The following is a 21,831-nucleotide window of genomic DNA, read 5'->3' as shown; positions in this document are numbered from 1 at the left end:
ATATAATTATAGCCTTTGGCAGTAACTCTACTTTGTTAGTGACTATCTTGCAAGATGTTCGCAGTGCTTCATAAACAGCAAGTGCTCTGAAACTATCAATAAATGAATAAACTGCTTCGGTCAGATGCACAGCTCTCGTGTTTCCTTCTCCCCTTCATACTCAATATTCTTGAACTCACCTCCAGACTTTGTCCAGGCTGGGCGCGGTGGCTCATGCCTATAATCCCAGCACTTTGAAAGGGCAAGGCAGGAAGACTGCTTGAGGCCAGGAGCTCAAGACTAGCCTGGGCAACACAGCGAGACCCCATCTCAAAAAAAAAAAAACAAACAACACAGACATGGTGGCTTGCACTTATTGTCCTAGCCCCTTGGGAGGCTGAGGTGGGAGGACCCCTTGGGTCCAGGAGTCCAAGGCTGCAGTAAGCTATGATCATGCTACTGCACTCTAGCCTGGGCAATAAGAGTGAGACGCTGTCTCCAAAAAGGAAGAAAGGACTTTGTTCATCCTGCTCCCACCGTGAGAAAACCATCTCTTCAGTTTTCTTTCTTTTTATTTATTTATTTTTTGAGACAGAGTTTCGCTCTGTCGTCCAAGCTGGAGTGCAGTGGCATGATCTCGGCTCACCTCAACCTCTGCTTCCTGGGTTCAAGGGATTCTCCTGCCTCAGCCTCCTGAGTAGCCGGGATTACAGGTGTGCGCCAGAACACACTGGTTATTTTATTTATTTATTTATTTATTTATTTATTGTATTTTTAGTAGAGACAGGGTTTCGCTATGTTGACCAGGTTAGTCTCAAAACACCCCACCTCAAGTGATCCGCCCTCCTTGGCCTCCCAAAGTGCTGGGATTACAGGTGTGAGCCACCGCACCAGGCTCTTTCTTCAGTTTTCTATCTGCCCACATCTTACCCATATGCTAAAGTCTGAATGTTTGTGTCACCCAAAATTTATATGTTGAAATCCTAACTCCTAAGGTGATGGTATGAGGAGGTAGGGCCTTTTGGGAGGCGATTAGGCCCACTTTCATGAATAAAATTAGTGCCCTTTTAGAAGATGCTCCAGAGAGCTGCTTTGCCATTCCACCGTGTGAGGACACAGCAAAAAGCCACCTATGAACCAGGAAACAGGCCCTTGCCAGACACTAAATCTGCTGGCACCCTGACCTTGGACTTTCCAGCCTCCAGAACTGTGAGAAATAAATTTCCGTTGTTCGTAAACTACCTAGTTTATGGCATTTTGTTATAGAAGCCCACACTGACTAAGACACCATCTCTCATGGCTTGGTTTAAGTGGTTCTCAACCAAGAAAGATTTTACCCCTCTCCCAAGGGACATGTAGCAATATCTGTAGACATTATGGTTGGCATCTAGTGGGCAGAGGCCAGGGATACTCTCAAACGTCCTACAATACACAGGACAGCCCTCACCCCCACCCCACAGGAAAAAATTATCTGGCCTAAAATGTCAATAGCGCATCAGTTGAGAATAACTGATTTAAATCAATCTCTCTTGGATCCCTTCCCATGTAATAACACTGATCTTTTCTTCCCAATACCTATGATCTCCAAGAAAGTTTAGAACAAGTTGTGCATTTCCTGAGTTTTTTCTCTGCATGTTATTTATAGACAATATGCTGACTTCCTTTAAATCCACGGGAACCTTGTACAAGTCAGCCAGAGCTGCCTCTCCTTTTTCAGCATGCAAGGATATACCCTTCTCTCTGAATCCTTCTCATACAATTGCTTGTTCCCTCCCTCATGCTACCATTATTCCTATCACATGCACATGTACACAACACACTCCCATTATGAAACTCATCACAACTATTTGCTCACATGTCTGCAGCTTCTTTACACTGAAAGCTCCTTAAACTAGAACCCTGACATATTCTATTGCATATAAAGCAGTTCTTCACACAAAATAGGGGACCAATAAAGATTTGGCGAGTTACAAAAATAACAACAGACATCATCATTTCTCGGTCACCTACAGAATGCCATAAACTGGTGTCCTGGCACTTCATTCTCCTTATCGCTAATTCTCACTGCAATCTACATAAGTGAAGAGGAAACTGAGGTCCAGAGAGTTTATTCAAACGACCTTCCCGTGGCCTTACTTTTAAAGTCAGTTCAAACCACATCTATTTGGATCAAAAATTCGTGATCTTGCCCTTACACACTTGTGGCTAACGGATGGAGAGATGGCGCCTCGGACAGGAGGGTAAACTGTCCCAGACTCACTACTGTGGCGTGAAAAGGGCCACAACCATAATCCAGGTCGACGAATTCCCGGCTCGGGGTCCCCGTGGAGTGTCCCTGAGGGAGGCGACAATTCCCGCCACCTTCCCCATTGCCGTCCCCCGCTTCTTCCCTACCTGGTTGTCCGAGTTGTCTCCGTCTGGTGGCACCCCAACTTCCCCTACTTGTACCCACCTCCTTTCCTCAGCCCCCTTCGCCTGTAGCTGAAAAGTGAGCGGGGGCTCTTGCGTCATCATCCGTCGCCGGCGAGTGGTCACATGATGCCCCTCCCTGCTCACCGCCGCTTCGGTCATGTGACCGTCCTGGAAGTCAGGGGCGGAAGCCGGGCTCTGACCCGTTCCAGGTCCGGGACTGGGGATAGAAGAGGACCGCCGCCGTGAGGGAGGGGTGGAACCTGGGTGCCGACTCCGCGCGCAACCTCCTGCCCTGCGCGTGCGCCGCTGGCGCGGCCCGGCTGACAGGTGAGTGGGGATGGGATGAGCGCACCCCATTTTTGCATGGCCCCCTTCACCTCCCCGCTGGGCCGCGCTGGCCCTGGGGAGGTCTCCAGCGTCGCGTGCAGCCTGGACGGGGGACTCGGGATGGAGGGCTTAGGGGCTTTCTGGGGCGGGGGCTGCAGTCCAGCTCTTCGTCTCCGCTTAGGGGGAAAACATTTTGCACACTCCTTCCTCGCTTTAGGAAGCACCGTTCAGCTGGCTGCTTGGTCCGAATCTCATCCTTCCAAGTTTCCGGGAACACTGCTGTGTGGATGTCGTCGTTATTTCTCTCTTTGCTTTTGAGAAAACTGAAAGGCTAGTAGTGAGGACTTTTACAGCCTGACGGACCTGGATTTGCATTCTAGTTATGCCATGGGCTGTGAGTTTGGGCAAGTCATTGCTGCTCGCTGCGTCTTAATGCCTTCACCTGTGCTAATGCCAAAATCCTTTGCATTTTGCGTGGGGGGGAAATGTTCCCAAGGCCCTGATTCCTCTATGATCGGACAGGAAAAAGAAAAAAAGTCACAGAGTCGTAGAACTGGGTCTCCTGATTGCAAGCGCATGGAGCTCCCTCAAACATAGGTGAAGGGTAGTGAGGGAGAAGTTTTCCTGTCTTTGTGCACAACAAGGGACACCTTCTCTAATTGTCCTTCACCTGCCTTTCCCAGGATTTCAGGTTCAGCCTCATGTCAGAACTTTTCTGGAAAACATATGCAGCTTGCATTTATTCTGACCGACAACCATTATATTTTGTTTGTGATAATGGATTTGTGGAGATCAGTGCTTCCTTTATGGAACTGAGGTTTTGCGAAAGGCTAAATATAGACCTACCTTCTTTTGTCCTCTGAAGGGGGTAAACAGTGTTTGTCCACGACAATTCGATTTCCTTAAGAAATATTATTCTGCACTCTGGGTAATTGGTATAATGATGCCATGCCTCATTCTTGACAGCATGTCTTTTGATTAGGATTACTTCCCAAACTGAAAATCACAGTTCCACGCCAAATTCTTAAAAATGAAGTTACTGGCGCTTGTAAAAGAAAATAAGAGAATATAGTGGGATCTCTGGATTTCATGCCGATAGTAATACAGCCTGTATTGAGAGAGCTGATCTTCAAGTTTTCTTAATCCCTAGCACGAAGAGAACCTCTGAAAGGATAATTTACCATAGCTTCTTCTACAGAGTTTAATTGGACCTAATTCTAAAGTGGTTTTTTAAGACTTAACTGAGTCTTAACACTTTGTAAAGCCATCCACATACCTCTTAGCTGCAACTTGATTAGGCATTTTTAATGATGGTTCTTAGATTCTGTTCTTCAGGACCAGTCCTTCGGCCAACGAGGGGGCTATTTAACAATTACTCTAGCCAAATTATATTTGTGCAAATTATGGAAATTCCATTTGTTACATGGAAAATATAACTAGTCCAGGTTAGGAGGTCTAGTACGTAAAATGTAACTAAGTGATTTCCTTCTTTCATTTAATCTTGTTTTAACTTCTTCCATCTTCAAAAACTTAGCAGGAGATGCTTGCATTATTAGAAATAGAAAACACAAGTGCCCTTCATGGGGCCAAACAGATTACAAGCAGTGAGTTCATTTCACTAAAAGTATATTAAATATAACATATTTTGCTTTCGCGTTAAAAATTTAATATAAAGTTTATATATTGAATTTTAGAAAGGCGATTTATGTAGGTAATAAAGACCCATAATATTTGTTTTACTATTGCCAAACATATTTGATTATTATTATCCTTCTCATGTTCTTTTAAAGTTGTCTACAATGTAATTCTTGAGTAAGGACCTAAGGATTAAAATAAGAGATTGACACACGAAAGTCTTGATTTCGGTCGTTATCCCAGACTGAAGCTTCCCTGAATGTGTGCATGCAGGTGCTGAGTCTGTCTGTCCTTCTGTATGTTGGGAGAGAGTAGAGTAAAGGGAAGGTAATGTTACTTTGCTTTAAGATGTTTTTCCCAGGTCTACATTGTTGCCCTGTCATGGTATCCAAAATCAGGTAGCTCTTGGACCTGTTAATCATCGCTTGCCCTCCTCTTCATGAGTCTAGAGCAAGCTTGTCTAGCCTGAGGCCCACAGGCTGCATGTGGCCCAGAATGGCTTTGAATGTGGCCCAAGACAAATTTGTAAATTTGCTTAAAACATGAGTTTTTTTGTGTGTGTGTGTTTTTTTTTAAGCTCATCAGCTATTTTTGGTGTTAGTGTATTTTATGTGTGGCTCAGGACAATTCTTCTTCCACTATGGCCCAGGGAAGACAAAGATTGGACTCTCCTGGTGTAAAGTTTCATCCTACTTAGACCTTCTGGGTTAGTTTGGTGGTCTTCAGAGGGCTTTAGGAGGTGACTGTTTTGCCCATTGTCCATTATTTCCCTTTTCCCTCTCTCCTTTCCCAAGCCAGACCATATCCATGGAGAAAATGAAATGAAATTATCTGAAATTCAGCCTGTTAGAGATCAGTGTGATTTAACAAGCAAGTATCACAGAGGAAACTAAAAGAACTTGTTAATAATGTATGCCTTAATGTGTATCAGAGGGTACCTTCATGAGAGTTCTAGACAGCTGTAGTGGCTTCTTGGCTCTCAGATGCAATCCAGTCTACTTCTTCTGTTTCTGCCCCTAGCTGACTCTACTCCAGCCACTTTAGGCACCTTGCTGGCCGGCTAGCACATTCCTGCCCTGGGGCCTTTGCACTTACTTGTAACCTCTGCTTGGAATGCCATTCTCAGGATCATTATCTATTGCTGCATAATAAACTGTGCCAAAACCTAGTGGCTTAAGACAATAAGCTTTATAGTATCTGTGGTCAGGAGGGTAGGGCATAGCTGGCTGCCTTTGGCTCTGGGGCTTTTAGAACATTGCAGTCAAGCTGGGAACAAGGGGCTATGGTCTTATCTGAAGGCTGGACTGGGATTATAGGGATCTACTTTCAAGTTCACTCAGGTGGTTTTTGGCAAGGCTGAATTCCTTGTCATATGGGCTCCTGCACAGGGCTGTATCATACCATGACACCTTGCTTCCCCTGGACTAGCAAGCTAGAGAGGATGACCAAGCCAGGAGTTAGTCTTTTAAATTTCTAATCTCAGAAGTGGTATCTTTCATTTCTATCCTATTTTTTTCCTTTCCTTTCCTTTTGGTTTTTTTGTTTTGTTTTGTTATTGAGATGAAGTCTCACTCTGTTACCCAGGCTGGAGTGCATTGGTGCTATCTCGGCTCACTGCAAGCTCCGCCTCCTGGGTTCAAGCAATTCTCCTGCCTCAGCCTCCCAAGTAGCTGGGATTACAGGTGCATGCCACCATGCCCGGCTAATTTTTGTATTTTTAATAGAGACAGGGTTTCACCATGTTGGCCAGGCTGGTCTTGAACTCCTAACCTCAGGTGATCCGCCTGCATCAGCCTCTCAAAGTGCTAGGATTACAGGAATAAGCCAGCACACCTGGCCCTATTTTCCTCTTTAGGAGGGAGTCAGTAAGTCAGCTTATACTCAAGGGAAGGAACCTACATAGGACATGAATACCAGGAGGCAGAGATCATTAGGGACCACTTTAGAAGCTGCTGACCCTACCCAGATATCCATACTGCTTGCTGTCTTATTTCCTTCTGACTTCTGCCCGAGGTGCTCTATGGAAACTAGCATATGCTCCATCCTTTATTATGCTTTTTCTTCACAGCACTTATCACAGCCTGATATATAAAGCTCACTTTCATAAATGTCAAGATACATTTGCAATCAAAACTTTTTCTTCTCCTTTTTATGAAATGTTTTCCCATGTTTTGTAATCACTCTCGCATTTTTCAGACATGAACTATACTTAATAGCAAGAATCTCCTATACTTGACATGTGAGAAAATCTTTTTTTTTTTTTTTGAGACAAGGTGTTACTCTCGCCCAGGCAGGAGTGCAGTGGCGCTATCACAGCTCACTGCAGCCTCAACCTCCAGGGCTCAAACAATCCTCCCATCTCAGCCTCCCTTGTCACTGGGACTACAGGCACACACCACCATACCTGACTAATATTCTTTTGATTTTTAGTAGAGACAAGGTCTCGCTATTATTGCCCAGACTGGTCTTGAACTCTTGAGTTCAAGCATTCCTCCTACCTTGGCCTTCCAAAGTGCTAGGATCAAAGGTGTGAGCCACTGTTGCCAGGCCTAAAAACATTTCTAAAGATTGTTCCCTCACCTACTTCTTGTTCCCTCACCGACTTCTAGTGGTTTTTAGGACATAGCTCTCTTTTTCCAAAGATAAGATGAATGGCACAATTCCTATAAGGAAAGTGTAATAATCAGTGGAAGCAGAGAGCTGAAAAGATGGGGATTGGAGGAAAACGCAGTAGTACAATACAGAAATAGCTACATGGACATTATTATACAAAAGCAATGACTATATTGCACAGCATTATAGAAAATGAAATATCACAGTAACAACATCAGCATGCTGTTTAAATTGACAACTCGTACTGTTAGTCCTCAAAACTGAATGTCAGCACTATGGCAAATTACCCCAAGGCTTATTTGCCCAAAATAATACCATATTTTAAAAATTTATCATGATCCTGTGGGTTAGGAATTGGGAAAAGGCACAGAGGGCTTGGCTGGCTGCAGAAGCCGAATAGCCTCTTCCCTTCTATGTCTAGCACTTCAACTAGGAAGATTTCAAGAGCTGGGGGGCTGAGGAGACCAGGTCAACCCAAGTCACACGTCGGCGCTTCGGTTTCTGCTGTCTGCTGGCTTTCTTCATTCTCTTCTGTGTCAGGACTCTTCCCTCTCAGCATGGTCTTTCCTCTTTGTAACTCCTGTGATCTCTCTAGCAAGATACCCAGACATCTGACATGGCAGCTTTGGACACCTGAAGAGAGCAAAAGGAGATACTGCCAGGCCTTCTCAAGGTTTAGGCCTAGAATTGGTAGAGAGTTACTTCTACAGTATTCTTTGGGTTGAAGGAAGGAAGACATAAACTGTTATGAGCTGAGTTGAGTCCCTCCAAAATTTCTATGTTGAATTCCTAACACTCAGTACCTCAGAATGTGACTGTATTTGGAGACAGGATTTTTAAGGAGGTGATTAAGTTAGAATGAAGCCACTAGGATGGGCTCCAATCCAATATGACTAGTGTCTTTCTAAGAAGAGGAACTTTGGATGCATACATTTTAAGAAGAGGAACTTTGGACACAGAAATTTACAAAGGAGGGCCAGGCTTGGTAGCTCATGCCTGTAATCCCAGCACTTTGGGAGGCTGAGATGGGAGGATCGCTTGAGCCCAGGAATTTGAGACTCCCCTGGGCAACATAGTGAGACCCCCATCTCTATAAAAAGAAATGAACAATGGGGAGGCCATGTGACGATACAGGAAGAAAATAGCCTACTACAAGCCAATGAGAAAAGCCTGAGAAGAAAACAGTCCTACCATCACTTTGATCTTGAATTTCTTGCCTCCAGAATTGTGACAAAATAAATTTGGTTAAGTCACCCTGTCTGTGGTGCTTTGTTATGGCAGCCCAGCAAACTAATAAACAAACGCAATCCAGACTCATTGAGAGGGAAAATAAGGTTCAGCCCTTCACTTAAGGTATGTATGTGCTGACTTAATGGCAAGGAATTGTTGGGAGCCATCTTTGGAAACCAGTTACCGCATTATTATAATCAAATTGCTTTCCTAGCCCCTAGAACTAAGAAAAATGATTGTTGCAGGGTAAGGCACACAGACCTGAACAAGAAGGGTACTCAAGTCTGTGGGCAGAGGGGGAATGTAAGAAGTAGTAGCCTAATAAGACAAATTACCTACTTCAAGAACTTTCTGAAACCTCATCAAGTCCGAGGAGTTATTTCATTTGTGTAAGTCTTGCTTCCTTCTCCAGTCGCCCTTCGCCTTCCACCATCTGCTCACCCCTGCTCTCTGCACTGGCTGTAGGAGGAAGCTAGTGGGAAGGAAAGGGACGGGTCAGGAAGCAGTTTTATCAAGAGTCTGTGTGTTAAAGAAGATGCTTAGAAGGCACAGCCTGGGTAGTGACATGCTCAAAGACTTTTATGTGTACAGGAAAACGTCACATGTATGTTTTGTTGATTGGTTGGTTTTCATTCCTGGTGACATCTTTTTTTCCATTTTCCTTTTTACTTGGCTCCCGCCTCCCCTTCTCTCCCTGTTCTCTCTTTGACAGCTTGTGAGATCCCTTTGCATGTTTTAGAAATCAACCCTGTGTCTGCCGTTTGGATTTCAAATCCATCTTCTAAGTCATTTACCATAGAAAAGTTTTTAAGTGTTACATACTAAAATAGGTCATTCCTTTTAGATGCTAGGTTTCTTTCTCTAGCCCTGAATTCCTAGATGTCACTTTACTAAAGATCACCCACTATAAGAATACCTGTCCCAACAGAACACCTAGTAAATGCTCCATACTGACAATTAAATGTATGTTACACTTCTTATTTCTTTATTGTAATGACACACTCAAGCCCTTCATCTCTCTGATATTTTTTTTCTTCAGGGCTTCTCTCTCCAACAGTATAGCAGGCAGCTAGAGAGGACAGACATCACTCCTCTTGCAATCCTAGTATTTTTTTTTTTTTTTTTTTGAGACGGAGTCTCGCTCTGTCGCCCAGGCTGAGTGCAGTGGCCAGATCTCGGCTCACTGCAAGCTCTGCCTCCCGGGTTTATGCCATTCTCCTGCCTCAGCCTCCTGAGTAGCTGGGACTATAGGCGCCCACCACCTCGCCTGGCTAGTTTTTTGTATTTTTTAGTAGAGACGGGGTTTCACCCGGTTAGCCAGGATGGTCTCGATCTCCTGACCTCGTGATCCACCCGTCTCGGCCTCCCAAAGTGCTGGAATTACAGGCTTGAGCCACCGCGCCCGGCCCCTAGTATTGTTATTCAGGCACTCCTTTTACTTGTCAATGCCAAGGAATGAGTTCAGCACAAAGGGCACAAAGATAGATATTGTTAATTTCCTGTTTACTTGCTGCAGTTTTCCACAAGACCAGTCATTCTCTACTATTTTAATGATCCTGGCTTCACATCAGAATCATCTGGGGAGATTCTTAAAAACAGAGATACTTAGGACTACCTCTAACCTACTTACCAGACTCTTAAAATGCTAGGTGATTCCCTTATGCAGCCAGGCTTGAGAACCACTGGACTAGAAGGTGAGTGGTCTAAACGTCTTCATATCCAGCCTGGCAAAGAGATATTCAGCAAGGAGTGGTTGGGTAAAGATCAATCCTTGCCTTCAAGAACTTTCAGAATGAGCTGTAAGCAACAATAATATTCAGTATGCTAAGTGATCTAACCATGCTCAGAGAGTACATTGGAATACAAGAGAAACAAGTAATGGATTCTGCTAACAGTACTAGACACCTAAGTACTGAATTTTGTGAGACTTTTGGACCAGTTTGATTTAGTATTTATAAATTATCTTCACAGAATTTTGTAGAACTTAGCATCTGTAATTTTAAAAGGAATCTTGGACATGTTCATAGCTTAAGCTTGCAGTTCCATTTCTGGGAAATAATTGGACAAATGCCTCAAAATGATGTACAGGGATTTGTCTCTGAGCTCTCTTTATAGTATTTGAAATTATTTGCTAATATATTGAGTAGTAGAAGATAGCTTGTATAATTAGGGTACATTGGAACCACACATGCCCAGTGGTTCCTTCTCCCTAGCTCAGAGATGAGCTGTATCATATCTTTTTCCCAAGAGAAGTGACTAACATGTTGAAGAAGAGGCGAAGAGTGTTAATCTACCAAAGCCCCTCCACATGGAAAATATGGAGAGTGGCAGATAAATACCCTTTCCCCTATAAAGGAACTCATTATTTCTTACAATTTTTTTAGTGAGTTTGGGAGAAAAATGTGTTTCTTATGTGTACACATGTGCTTCCTTAAACAAACTGAGATTTTCACACTTTTTTGGGGGATACAGGTTCTTTATGGAGCAGCCAATCTCTCTGCACACCTGGTTTCATCTAATAATCTACAGACACCAGCTCTAAGGCCGGTTAATCATCCCCAGTGTCCACGCACAGAATAGTCGGTCCTCCTCACAATGTTGGACTTTCTAGCCGAGAACAACCTCTGTGGCCAAGCAATCCTAAGGATTGTTTCCTGTGGTAATGCCATCATTGCTGAACTTTTGAGGCTCTCTGAGTTTATTCCTGCTGTGTTCAGGTTAAAAGACAGAGCTGATCAACAGAAATATGGAGATATCATATTTGATTTCAGCTATTTTAAGGTAATCTTCCTCAATGCTTTTTTATTTGTTGTCTTTTCTACAAAAACGTGTTTTCTCTGGGAACCGTGAAACTCTGTAAGGTTAAGTAGTTATGGAAAAAGCTAAAGAGAAAAGCTTCTGGACTAAACGTAATGTTAGCTACTAACTTGAAAATAAGTTGAAGGTATTATGTGAGAGCCCTAACACAATATAATTGTATTTTTAAAACGTAACTTTGACATTTCACATTGAAGGGCCCCATACTTAAAAGCATGCTAATCTTGGGTCCAATTCAAATTCATTTATCTCAAAGGGATTTTACATCTAGGCTTCTATTATCTTCATTACTTTCTGTTGCTCCGCTTTAAGTTTAGGATGTTTAAGAACATAAGAACAAGTTTTTAAAAGACTATTTGGAAATTGTCACCAACAAGTATGCTTTTATTGACATTTCATGTGTGTTTTTTTTTCTTAGGGTCCGGAATTATGGGAAAGCAAACTGGACTGTAAGCCAGAGCTACAGGATTTAGATGAAGAATTTCGTGAAAACAACATAGAAATTGTGACCAGATTTTATTTAGCATTTCAAAGTGTGCATAAATATATTGTAGACTTAAACAGGTATTGATCAATTTAGTAACAGCTTATTCTGGTGGTAAATAGTGGAGAGGGAAAAGGACACACAACAACGTGTAAATCTCTCTGAGTTACTATAAAATTTCCTAATTTAGTGTATGCCGTATAAAGTTGTCTCTTCCTTCCTGTGGCACTGGTCATCTTAAGAATTTTAAAGTTTTACTATAATGTCCTGCTTTTGTGAGGTGTCATAATAAACTTAGTTTATACTAAGTCATATAGTTTCCAATCCTGTTATTTATTATCATATTCTAGTGTATTATATGTGAAAAGTGGGAAAAAGAACTTATTTTTATCATTAACTTTCTGTCTCTTATACAGTTCTTAAGAATTCATTACTCATTAACTTTTAAACTAGATATTCCATGTTCTTCTGCCTTTACTCCTAGATACTTGTAATTCACAAATCAGGACTAGGGAATATTTCTTTTACTTGGAACAGCCATAAATATCAAACTGTGGCCTTAAATCAGTTTATAAGACTGTATTCTTAAGAGCGTGAAGGACCATGAACTAGTGGAAGGCCAGAATGCCTGGCATCTTGCCTTATCTTTTAAAAATCTTTCCTCCTTTAAAGATGTTAAAGTTTCTATTATAAATTAATAACTCGCTCTGGGATTTTATTTCTAGATATTTAGATGATCTCAATGAAGGGGTTTATATTCAGCAAACCTTAGAAACTGTGCTTCTCAACGAAGATGGAAAACAACTTCTGGTAAGTAATAGTGATTATTTAAAATGAAATTCAAGAATTTCAAACATAGTATCCCTTTTTTTTCTTCTAAGTCATAAATATAAATGAAATACCATTCTTTAAAGAGAAGCAAAATGAGCTTTTAATTATCTTCTAACTGGCAGGTCCATATCTGAGTTTAGAACGTAGACTTTGAACAGAATTTAAAACAATGAAAAGTTATGTGGAAGTTATGAGCCTCCTCGGTGTAAGAATTCTGTCTTCTTTACTTTTTGCATCCCAGCCATCTGTCCTGGTACCTAGTACATACTGACCATTTAAGAAATGCTTATTGAATAAGTGAATGACTTTATGGTGAAGTGAATGACTTTATGATGAGTAGGTTGCTATTTTGGTGTCCCAAGCAAAATAGCCAAAATAGGTCAACTGAAAGATTATCACTATGAATTAATATCTATTTCACATAAACTTTTCAAGTCCCATTCTGCAAGAAGGTAAGAGCTCTTTGGAGGAGACCTACGTTTTCCTTGAAATCTAAAACTTTTTGGAGAAGTGTGAGCAAAGCGATATTTTTCATGATTACCGACTTTATTCCCTAAGAATGTATAATCTAGTGATTTTGGCTTTTGTCCTCTTCTCTTCTTAGTGTGAAGCACTGTACTTATATGGAGTTATGCTACTGGTCATTGACCAAAAGATTGAAGGAGAAGTCAGAGAGAGGATGCTGGTTTCTTACTACCGATACAGGTATTCCTGGGCTAGGACTCCACTTCCAAAACACTGCTGTTAGTAAAATGCGGTGTATGTCCCCATATTTCTTCTACTGTAAACAGCAGTAATCCAAGAATACATAAGAAAGTATACGATTCATCCAGGCACGGTGGCTCACGCCTGTAATCTCAACACTTTTGGGAGGCCAGGGCCAGTAGATCATCTGAGGTCAGGAGTTCAAGACCAGTCTGGCCAACATGGTGAAACCGTGTCTCTACTAAAACTACAAAAATTAGCCAGTCGTGATGGTGGGCACCTGTAATCCCAGGTACTCAGGAGGCTGAGGCAGGAGAATCGCCTGAACCCGGGAGGTGGAGGTTGCAGTGAGCCAGGATCACGCTACTGTACTCCATCCTAGGTGACAGAGCGAGACTATGTCTCAAAAAAAAAAATATATAAGATTCTTATCTCTTGTGAGCATGTTGTAGGACTATAACAATTACGCCATAGTATATTTCATAATAGATTATAGATTATATAATCTATATATTACATATAAAATATTCTATGTATTATAGATTATTAGAGGTATGGATTATGCTGTCCGTAATGATAACTCCAATTTTAAAAAGGAGTCTGAATTGTGAACTTTCTTTACCTTGAGGCTAAATTTCAAAGAATATTAGAAATCTAATGAAGGTTGTTTTTGCTTTTGTTGTTTACATTTTCAAATATTACTCCTTGGCAGATATAAAGAAAGGAGTGTGCTTTCTGTTGTCATTTGCAGTTTGATGACTTAGAAAAGTTGTCATTCAGAGTCAGGTTGAAAGTGAATTCTTTCCCATATTTACATAGAAACAAAAACAAATCAAGCAATAGCACATATCCACAAATCATTTGTCGTGTATCTCTATACGGAACTGTGATTCTTCGGAAAGTAAGGTCTTGAAAACAGGAGCCATCTTAACCAACTTTTTAATTTTAGTGTCTAACACACAGGTTTTCAATTTGTTGAATGAGCTAAAAATGGAATACCAGGTCAATGTTGGAAATAGTCAAGATGCAGAGAAGAAAGTGTCAATAAGGAGGAGTCAGTTAGGAGCTTGAGCTAAAGATGTAAGGAGTAGAATTAACATTTTCAAACTTAAAAATTAGGACAAAATAGACAAGGAGAAGGGGGTTCTTTGGGGACATTATATTTTCGGCAATACCAGGTACCACTGTGTCCTCAGCAGGAAATTAATCTTAGGCTTCTCAACTAGCCTTTTCCTTTCAGCTGCATCAGAGTGCGAAGGGAGCGTTCTAGCAGTGTTCATTCATGTCAGTTTGACCAAGCTGTTTTAACATCCATGTTTTTAAAAATGAGATTTAAATGGCCTTTCCTATGTTTCTGAGAGTACCTGGAAAAACAAAAACTATAGACAGTGCAAAGAAGAAGAAAAAATTATTGGCTTATCAAGCCCAGTTTTGAAAATATGGCTTTGTCCCCTTTGGTACAACAGCTAATTCATTAGAATGTGAGCATTCATTATTGAAGTGACACTGAACACCTCCAAGTCACAGTCGTGGCAAAAGAGATCCTTACAGCGAATAGCAGGTCATCTCCAAGTCTAAGATTCTTTGAATCTAGTTCATTTCTTTCAGAGCTTACTATTCCACCCAGAAAAATCACAGACCTGTTTATTAGATCTCTGTAGAAGGAACAGCTTGCCAAGAAAAAAGTATAGATTTCACTTTAAATTGACATAATATTTTAAAATTATTTTTTAATTTGTAAAATGTCAGGTTCACATTCTTTACCCACAATTTTCAAATCCAAAGAGCTCTGAAAAAATATGTATACACGAGTACACACACAGCACACATGTACATATACATAGTAATTCATTTGGCAGCAAAACCTGATCTAACCTGAAATCGTTTGGAGTCAAAACTTGCCTGGAATAGGTGTGAGGCTATGTGTAGTCTTCACTTAACTCAGTTTTGTAAATATTTATAAATTTTCATCCGGAATTATTCACTTATGTTGATCATGGGATGCCAATTCAGACACTGCTGGAGTGTTATATTGTATATGATCTATATGCCATATTGCTTTCTTATATTTGAGAAATGCTATATTCTGAAACAAATCCAGTCCCAAGGATTTTGGAAAAGGGATTATGGACCTTTACATAGAACGAATACCTATCTTCTAAGCAGGCTTTCAAAAATATAATTTCAAGGCCAGACATGGTGGCTCACACCTGTAATCCCAGCACTTTGGGAGGCTGAGGTGGGCAGATCAGTTGAGGTCAGACATTCAAGACCAGTCCTGGCCAACATGGTGAAACCCCATCTCTACTAAAATACAAAAATTAGCCAGGCACGGTGATGGATGCCTATAGTCCCAGCTACTCGGGAGGCTGAGGCAGGAGAATTGCTTGAACCTGGAGGCAGAGGTTGCAGTAGGCTGAGATCATGCCACTGCACTTCAGTCTGGGTGATAGAGCAAGACACCATCTCAAAAAAACAAAAACAAAAAGTTTATATGTACATACATAGCAAGACTCTTATCTCAAAAAAAAAAAATACATATATACACACATGTACATACACATAATTGTGAATCTTGAGGATAGAGATGGACCTATGGTCATATCTGAAACTGTATTGAGTCAAAGTAGAATGGAATTCTTCTGCTTTGTTGGACTGTTCAGTTTCTAATATGTGTGGTTTGGGCCTTTGTTTCCCATTGTGAATATGACTCAGTGCTGCTCGATCTTCTGCTGATTCAAATATGGATGATATTTGTAAGCTGCTTCGAAGTACAGGTTATTCTAGCCAACCAGGTGCCAAAAGACCACCCAACTATCCCGAGAGCTATTTCCAGAGAGTGCCTATCAACGAATCCTTCATCAGTATGGTCATTGGTCGACTGAGATCTGATGATATTTACAACCAGGTGGGAATTAAATCTGTTAAGACCTATTAAGACTGTTTAACAGACTGATTTCACTTCCCTCTTTAATTATGCCTTTCCTTCCTTCTTTCCCAAAAGAGTAAAAGCAGCTAGAACCTTTTAAAACTTTTTGAGCTATGCCCCAGGATGATAAAGGAAAGAGGGTTATTAATTTTGGCAGAATCAGAGATTTCCAGGTGAAGATGGGATTTGAGCTGTTGGGAAGAAGATGCATTCTTTTAGTCATTCATTCAAGAAATAGTTATTGAGTGTGTGATATGTGCCCATTCACGTGCTTGGTGCTGGGGACCCATCACCGAGGAAGGCAGGCCGTGTCCCTGCCCATACTGAGCTTGTAGCTTAGGAAAGGCAGATGACAGGATTATAGTAAAGCAAGATGGGTGTCATCTTAGGGGAAGCACAGGGTGCCACTAGAGCATGCAGCAGTGGCAGCAAGGCCACAACAGGTGACAGAAGGAAGGTAAGAGGAGTGCCAGGAAAGGAGGCAGCCTGAGCAAGGCTGTAAAGATCATGCAGCATTTGAAAATCATCCCTCTCCCCTTGCCAGTGTGTGTAGTATTCACTTCCTTTTAAAAAACGCCAAAGAAAATTACCATTTGACTTCATTGTTCTGAAGAAAACGTAATTTTAGATGTTGTATTTTTAAATATTTGTAAAAATTATGATTAGGGAGTAAAGAGGCCTGTGATAACTGTGGATATCATTTATCACAGAATGAACCTGATCTGTGCGGTTCTTTCGGTAGCTTGTTAGGTTTTTGTGTGAATATGTTAAGTATAAATAAGAGGGTTTTTGTTGTTGTTGTTTTAAGACAATTCAAAATCAGAAGCTACCCACAGATGCCAGGTCTCTATAATAATTGTTGCCATTCATTGAGAATTCAGTCCAAACCAGCCACAAAGGAGGTTTTGTTCCTATACCATTTTCTCTGTTCCTCACAATAGCCCTGTAAAGTAGATGGCATTATCCCCGTGTTGCTGTTGAGAAAAATAAGACTTGGAGAGCTTAAATACTTTCCTCAAGTTCCTGTTACTAAGTGGCAGAACTGTAATTTCAATTAGGTCTGTGTGAATTTAGAGCATCTCATTCCTGATTGCCTCTCATTCCACATCCTTCTGAAGGCAAGGTGTTTCCATTTCCTCCTTGCCCCATGATCTTTATTAGCACAAGGATTAAGCTGCGGTTGTGCTGTGTGTCCACCCCACTCTCTGTCCTGCACCTCCCCCATCCCTGGTCACGGCTGATGGATCAGATTCTGTCTCCAGGTAATTTGGAATTGGGCCTGAGAAACAGTTTCTGGATTGGGGTTTATCCACAACATACAAAATACATGGCCTCATTCTGCCATGTATATGGAGAGTAGCCTGGAGGGAGAGAAAAGTTGAGCTGACACATCAAGGGGAGAAAGAGAGAAGGCATTCCGGTTCCCAGCCCTGGCCCCTTCCTGTGGCCTGGCCACATTCCTGCCTGCAGGTTTCATGTGACATGGCTATGTCTGTCCTTAAAACAATTTATCTCCTTTTTGCTTGTGGTAGCTCAAGGTGATATGTGCTTTGTGCATCCAAAAATTTCTAGTACATGAGGGGATGGACTCCTGGGGAACACCAGCATTTAAAAGGCGGAAGCTGAGGACTCAGCAAAGGAGATTGAGAAGAGAGAGTGGTATCTAGGAAACCAGAGGAGGAGAGATTTCATTCCTCAGAGAATTTAAGTGAGAGTCTTAAAAAGAAGGCATCGAATTGGATGGTTGTGAGGTCATGAGCAACCTTAGGGAATTCCACTGGGATGATGGTGGAGGTGAAATTTCAGTGAGTTGAATAATAAACAGAAAGTGAGAAAATAGCAACAGTGAGTAGAGCCTGTCAGTTCTAAGCGTTGTCTCCAATGGGAAAGATACAAAAATGAACAAGTGGTGGGAGACACAGGGATAGGACTTTTTTTTTTTTTTTTTTTTTTTTTAAGAAAAGACTTAGAATTGCAGTAGTCAAGGGCTGGAAGAAGAGGATATTATGGAGTTACGGATAAGAAAGAAGACCTTGGCAAACAGTGGCACAGTCTGAGAAGGGCTTCCAGTGTCCAGGATCCTGAAAGGTGATGGGCTTTGGAGAAACTGATGTGTCTTATAACCAGAGTTTAATTCGAGCATGTCTACATGCAGATGTTGCCAACAGCTTTCTCGGGGTGTCGTCTTGACATTGCAGGTCTCAGCGTATCCTTTGCCGGAGCATCGCAGCACAGCCCTGGCAAACCAAGCTGCCATGCTGTACGTGATTCTCTACTTTGAGCCTTCCATTCTTCACACCCATCAAGCAAAAATGAGAGAGATAGTGGATAAATACTTTCCAGATAATTGGGCAAGTATTGTTAATTTTTTTCCTCTACAGTAAATGTGTTAGAGAACTAACTTCCCATTCTTTTGGCCTTTAACCCAGAGGTTGTAATGTTGTAAATAATGGGACATAGCATCACTTAGGTAAAGTTGCTCTAAGTGTTTTGAGAATTTTATAATTAGAACATGAAGGAATAAATGAGTCAGTAAAATTTCCTGAAGAACCCACTAGTCTTTTTCCAAAATGGATACTGTCAAGATTAAATCATTTATTAAAATATCTCTTGCTTTAGCTACTGAGATTACAACTAAGTTGTGTAAGAATATGTTTATTCTTTTCTATTTTCTGATTCTAAGATAGGCAAATTCATCTAATTCATCACTTTGTGAATAGGAATTTCACTTTAATAGTAAAGTTTTACCTATAAGCTAACTGTAGTGGGGTTACTAGAGTTTATATTATTGCAAGGATATGCTTGTACCTTTGTAAGCATTGTTTCATTTACAAATATTCTTATAGGAATAAAGCTTGCTTCATACTTAATATATATGAAATGAAATATATGAAAATAAAGAGGCTTTAACAAAATGCAGGGAGTTGGATTATATTCGCAGGTAGCAGATTTTGTTCTGCTTCTATATCAGCTATTGAATCACATTAACTATCTGTTATGAGGGCCCTTCAATTTATTGGTAGTATGAGAACAGCCTACATTAGGAAGTGATGGTTCCTGGCCAACTGTGAATCATATTACTGAGCTCAGAGTTGAGCAACCAAGAGGAACACACTGATAGTGTGGCTTCATGTTCCTAAGTTTAATAAAGAAGTTTTGACCATGATACTGTAATTAAAAACATATTTATTATTAAGAAAGACCAAAATCCAGTTACATGAAACACGTAAGATACACACCTGAAAAAATACCCTGGCATACTGAAAATGAAGGGATTTTAAAAAAGATATCCCAGGCAATTGCCAACCAATAAAACAACTGGTGAGAAAACATTAATATTACACAATAGAGAATTTCAAAAAGAAATGTTAATAGGTGTAAAGAGATCTTTATACCTATTAACATGAATTAACAATCAGGAACACTTACTTAACAATCAGGAACACTTACCTATATATTTGGAAAATCTTGGTTTTTCATTGGAATGGAGTTTAAACATGGAGTGGGTATTGCCTTCTATAACATTTTATGTATCCAACCCTTTGCCTTGAAGTGAGTAGGAATTTAACAGATACTGAATGTCTCCTCTTTCAGGTAATTAGTATTTACATGGGAATCACAGTTAATCTAGTAGATGCTTGGGAACCTTACAAAGCTGCAAAAACTGCTTTAAATAATACCCTGGACCTTTCAAATGTCAGAGAACAGGTAGGTTCTAATCTGGGGACATTCTCTAATAACTGCAGGCCTAGTTTATGAAGTAACAAATAAACTTAAGTAGATTTCCCAAGGAATTTGGAAGATATTCACTTAGACAATTTAATGCAATGATTAACAAAAGGCGAATTTTATAGGTTAGAATAACATAGGTAATTGTAGGTTTTTAAGTTACATGGTATATGTAAATTGGCGATTAGGATCCTGAGGAAGATTCAGTGTAATCTAAGACAAATAAATGTGGCGTATGCCCCAAATGACTTAGTTTACTTTTGCTTAAAGACTGTATTCTCATGGCCAGAGTTGGTTGTACCAATAGCTGGAATTGATAATGTTTTTATGAATAGGATGAATGATGAAGATGGTAACTGAATATGGATAATATGTCCTGTCACTGTAATTTAAATTTATCATTTCTGATGTGCTAAATAAACAACAAGACTGAAGACATTCATCTTAAAGTTTAAATAGTTATATTCTGTCTCTTTTGTTCTTACACAAGGCAGAAGGGAACATCCAAGTAAGTAGAGGAATAAAGATAAAATCTTGGGGAGCATAGTTAATATTTTTTTATGTTCCTCATCCTGGCTCAGTTACTGAGTTTCCTGTGTGGATAAAACAATATTGACTCAAAAAACTTCATCATGTTTTATTCAAACAAATTGAATTCCATAAATAATGCACAAAATAATTTCAATGTTGGCACATCTCCCGGAAATACATTAGAGAAAGTGACACTTTGATACTTACCAACATCAGAACATTAATTTTTCATTGCTAAAATCCCTTTCTAAAATTGCATTTTCTCATTTGTGACATTTTTAAGAGGTTTCTTGATACCATAGATTTCAACTAACTTGCCGAGGTTGATGATGTTTAACATTTGACTTGCTTTAAGTAAAGCAGAATAACCAAAATTTCCAAAAAGCTGGTTTGGAAATTCATTTTTTATATACTAAGGTGTATTTTTTGCTAAGCTTTCATAAGCCTATAGAAGAAGTCTTATATTTTAAGTGTTTCTGCTCTGTTCTGCCTTCTTTGTCAACAGTATTAGCGAAAACAAGCAATTGAACTTCTGTCCTTATTTTCTTTTTCATCTAAGTTAAGAATAGAAGAGTTCTGAGGAACCACCTGGTCCAAGTCTCTGTCTGAAATTTGAAGAAACCAATACACGGGGATTAAGCCCCAAGTCACACCAAAGTTTAATCACAGCCAGAACTAGGATGTAGTCTCAGAATTCTAAGTTCAGTGCTTTTTTTCAAATGTGTTCAATAAGCCAGTTGTCTTTGAGCCCTATAAGTATAGTCCATATGTTCATCTTATATAGAAATGCTATCTTTGAACCCTAGAACTATAGTCCATATGTCATTCATCTTATATAGAAATTACATAAAAATGTTAATGTTTGAGCCCTATAACTGTAGTCCATATGTCATTCATCTAATAGAAATGTTATCTTCGAGCCCTATAACTGTAGTCCATATGTCATTCATCCTATATGGAAATGTTACTATTTGTCAGTGAATTCATTTGAATGTGATTTATTTTCAAGATAAATGACTTTTTAAATGTAATTGAAGTTTTTTATTTGTCAAGGCAAGCAGATATGCTACTGTCAGTGAAAGAGTGCATGCTCAAGTGCAGCAGTTTCTAAAAGAAGGTTATTTAAGGGAGGAGATGGTTCTGGACAATATCCCAAAGCTTCTGAACTGCCTGAGAGACTGCAATGTTGCCATCCGATGGCTGATGCTTCATACAGCAGACTCAGGTAATGCACAAAAGGGGTGGCCGTTTATATTGCTCCATATAAAGACTCAGAATCAGGACCTACTTCACGATGTAAAGTGATGTAGCAGGGAGAGAGGCCTTGAATGAGAAAGCTTTTTAAAGTTAGTCGTTTTTTGTCAACTTGGATAGGCCACTAGCGTACCTGAAAAGCTCTCCCCTGTCCCGTACTGTTAGATGCTAGGGAATAAGAGGACGTTTAGCTCTCATGTTCAAGGAGCTTGTCACTGATCAGACCAGGGAGATCAAATGTAGACATATGAAAAAAATAGAACTGCAGATCTGTGGTAGGCAAATAATGCCTTCCAGCCCATGGCCAAAGATGTTCATGCCCTAGTCCCTGAACCAGTAGATATATTACGTGAAA

At 40.4% G+C, this 21,831-nt stretch overlaps 2 protein-coding genes across 10 annotated transcripts in view; one reads left to right on the top strand and one right to left on the bottom strand.

Annotated features, from left to right (window-relative positions):
• The window catches only part of NSMCE2 (NSE2 (MMS21) homolog, SMC5-SMC6 complex SUMO ligase), a 270,105-nt gene extending 267,636 nt beyond the window's left edge, over positions 1-2,469 (bottom strand). For 4 of the 8 annotated variants that reach the window (XM_077944027.1, XM_028852907.2, XM_015145978.3 and 1 more), the window contains exon 1: positions 2,374-2,469. The gene's annotated coding sequence lies outside the window, so the exon portion shown is untranslated. The remainder of the gene's footprint in view (positions 1-2,373) is intronic. The other 4 variants (XM_077944028.1, XM_077944030.1, XM_077944029.1 and 1 more) reach the window with 1 other exon arrangement.
• Positions 2,470-2,539: 70 nt separating this feature from the next.
• WASHC5 (WASH complex subunit 5) overlaps positions 2,540-21,831 on the top strand; it is a 64,000-nt gene continuing 44,708 nt past the window's right edge. Inside the window, exons 1-9 of one of the 2 annotated variants that reach the window (XM_015145973.3) lie at positions 2,540-2,718; positions 10,669-10,977; positions 11,432-11,577; positions 12,223-12,307; positions 12,933-13,033; positions 15,749-15,941; positions 18,161-18,313; positions 19,557-19,670; positions 21,276-21,447. In XM_015145973.3, the coding sequence (XP_015001459.1) occupies positions 10,792-10,977; positions 11,432-11,577; positions 12,223-12,307; positions 12,933-13,033; positions 15,749-15,941; positions 18,161-18,313; positions 19,557-19,670; positions 21,276-21,447 (1,150 nt within the window). In that variant the 5' untranslated portion in view covers positions 2,540-2,718; positions 10,669-10,791. The remainder of the gene's footprint in view (positions 2,719-10,668; positions 10,978-11,431; positions 11,578-12,222; positions 12,308-12,932; positions 13,034-15,748; positions 15,942-18,160; positions 18,314-19,556; positions 19,671-21,275; positions 21,448-21,831) is intronic. The other variant, XM_077944026.1, reaches the window with a different exon arrangement.

This window comes from Macaca mulatta, chromosome 8 (assembly GCF_049350105.2).
Source record: "Macaca mulatta isolate MMU2019108-1 chromosome 8, T2T-MMU8v2.0, whole genome shotgun sequence".
NCBI lineage: Eukaryota > Metazoa > Chordata > Mammalia > Primates > Cercopithecidae > Macaca > Macaca mulatta.
The sequence above is the reverse complement of the archived record's forward strand: the minus strand, read 5'-3'. Positions and strand labels throughout refer to the sequence as shown.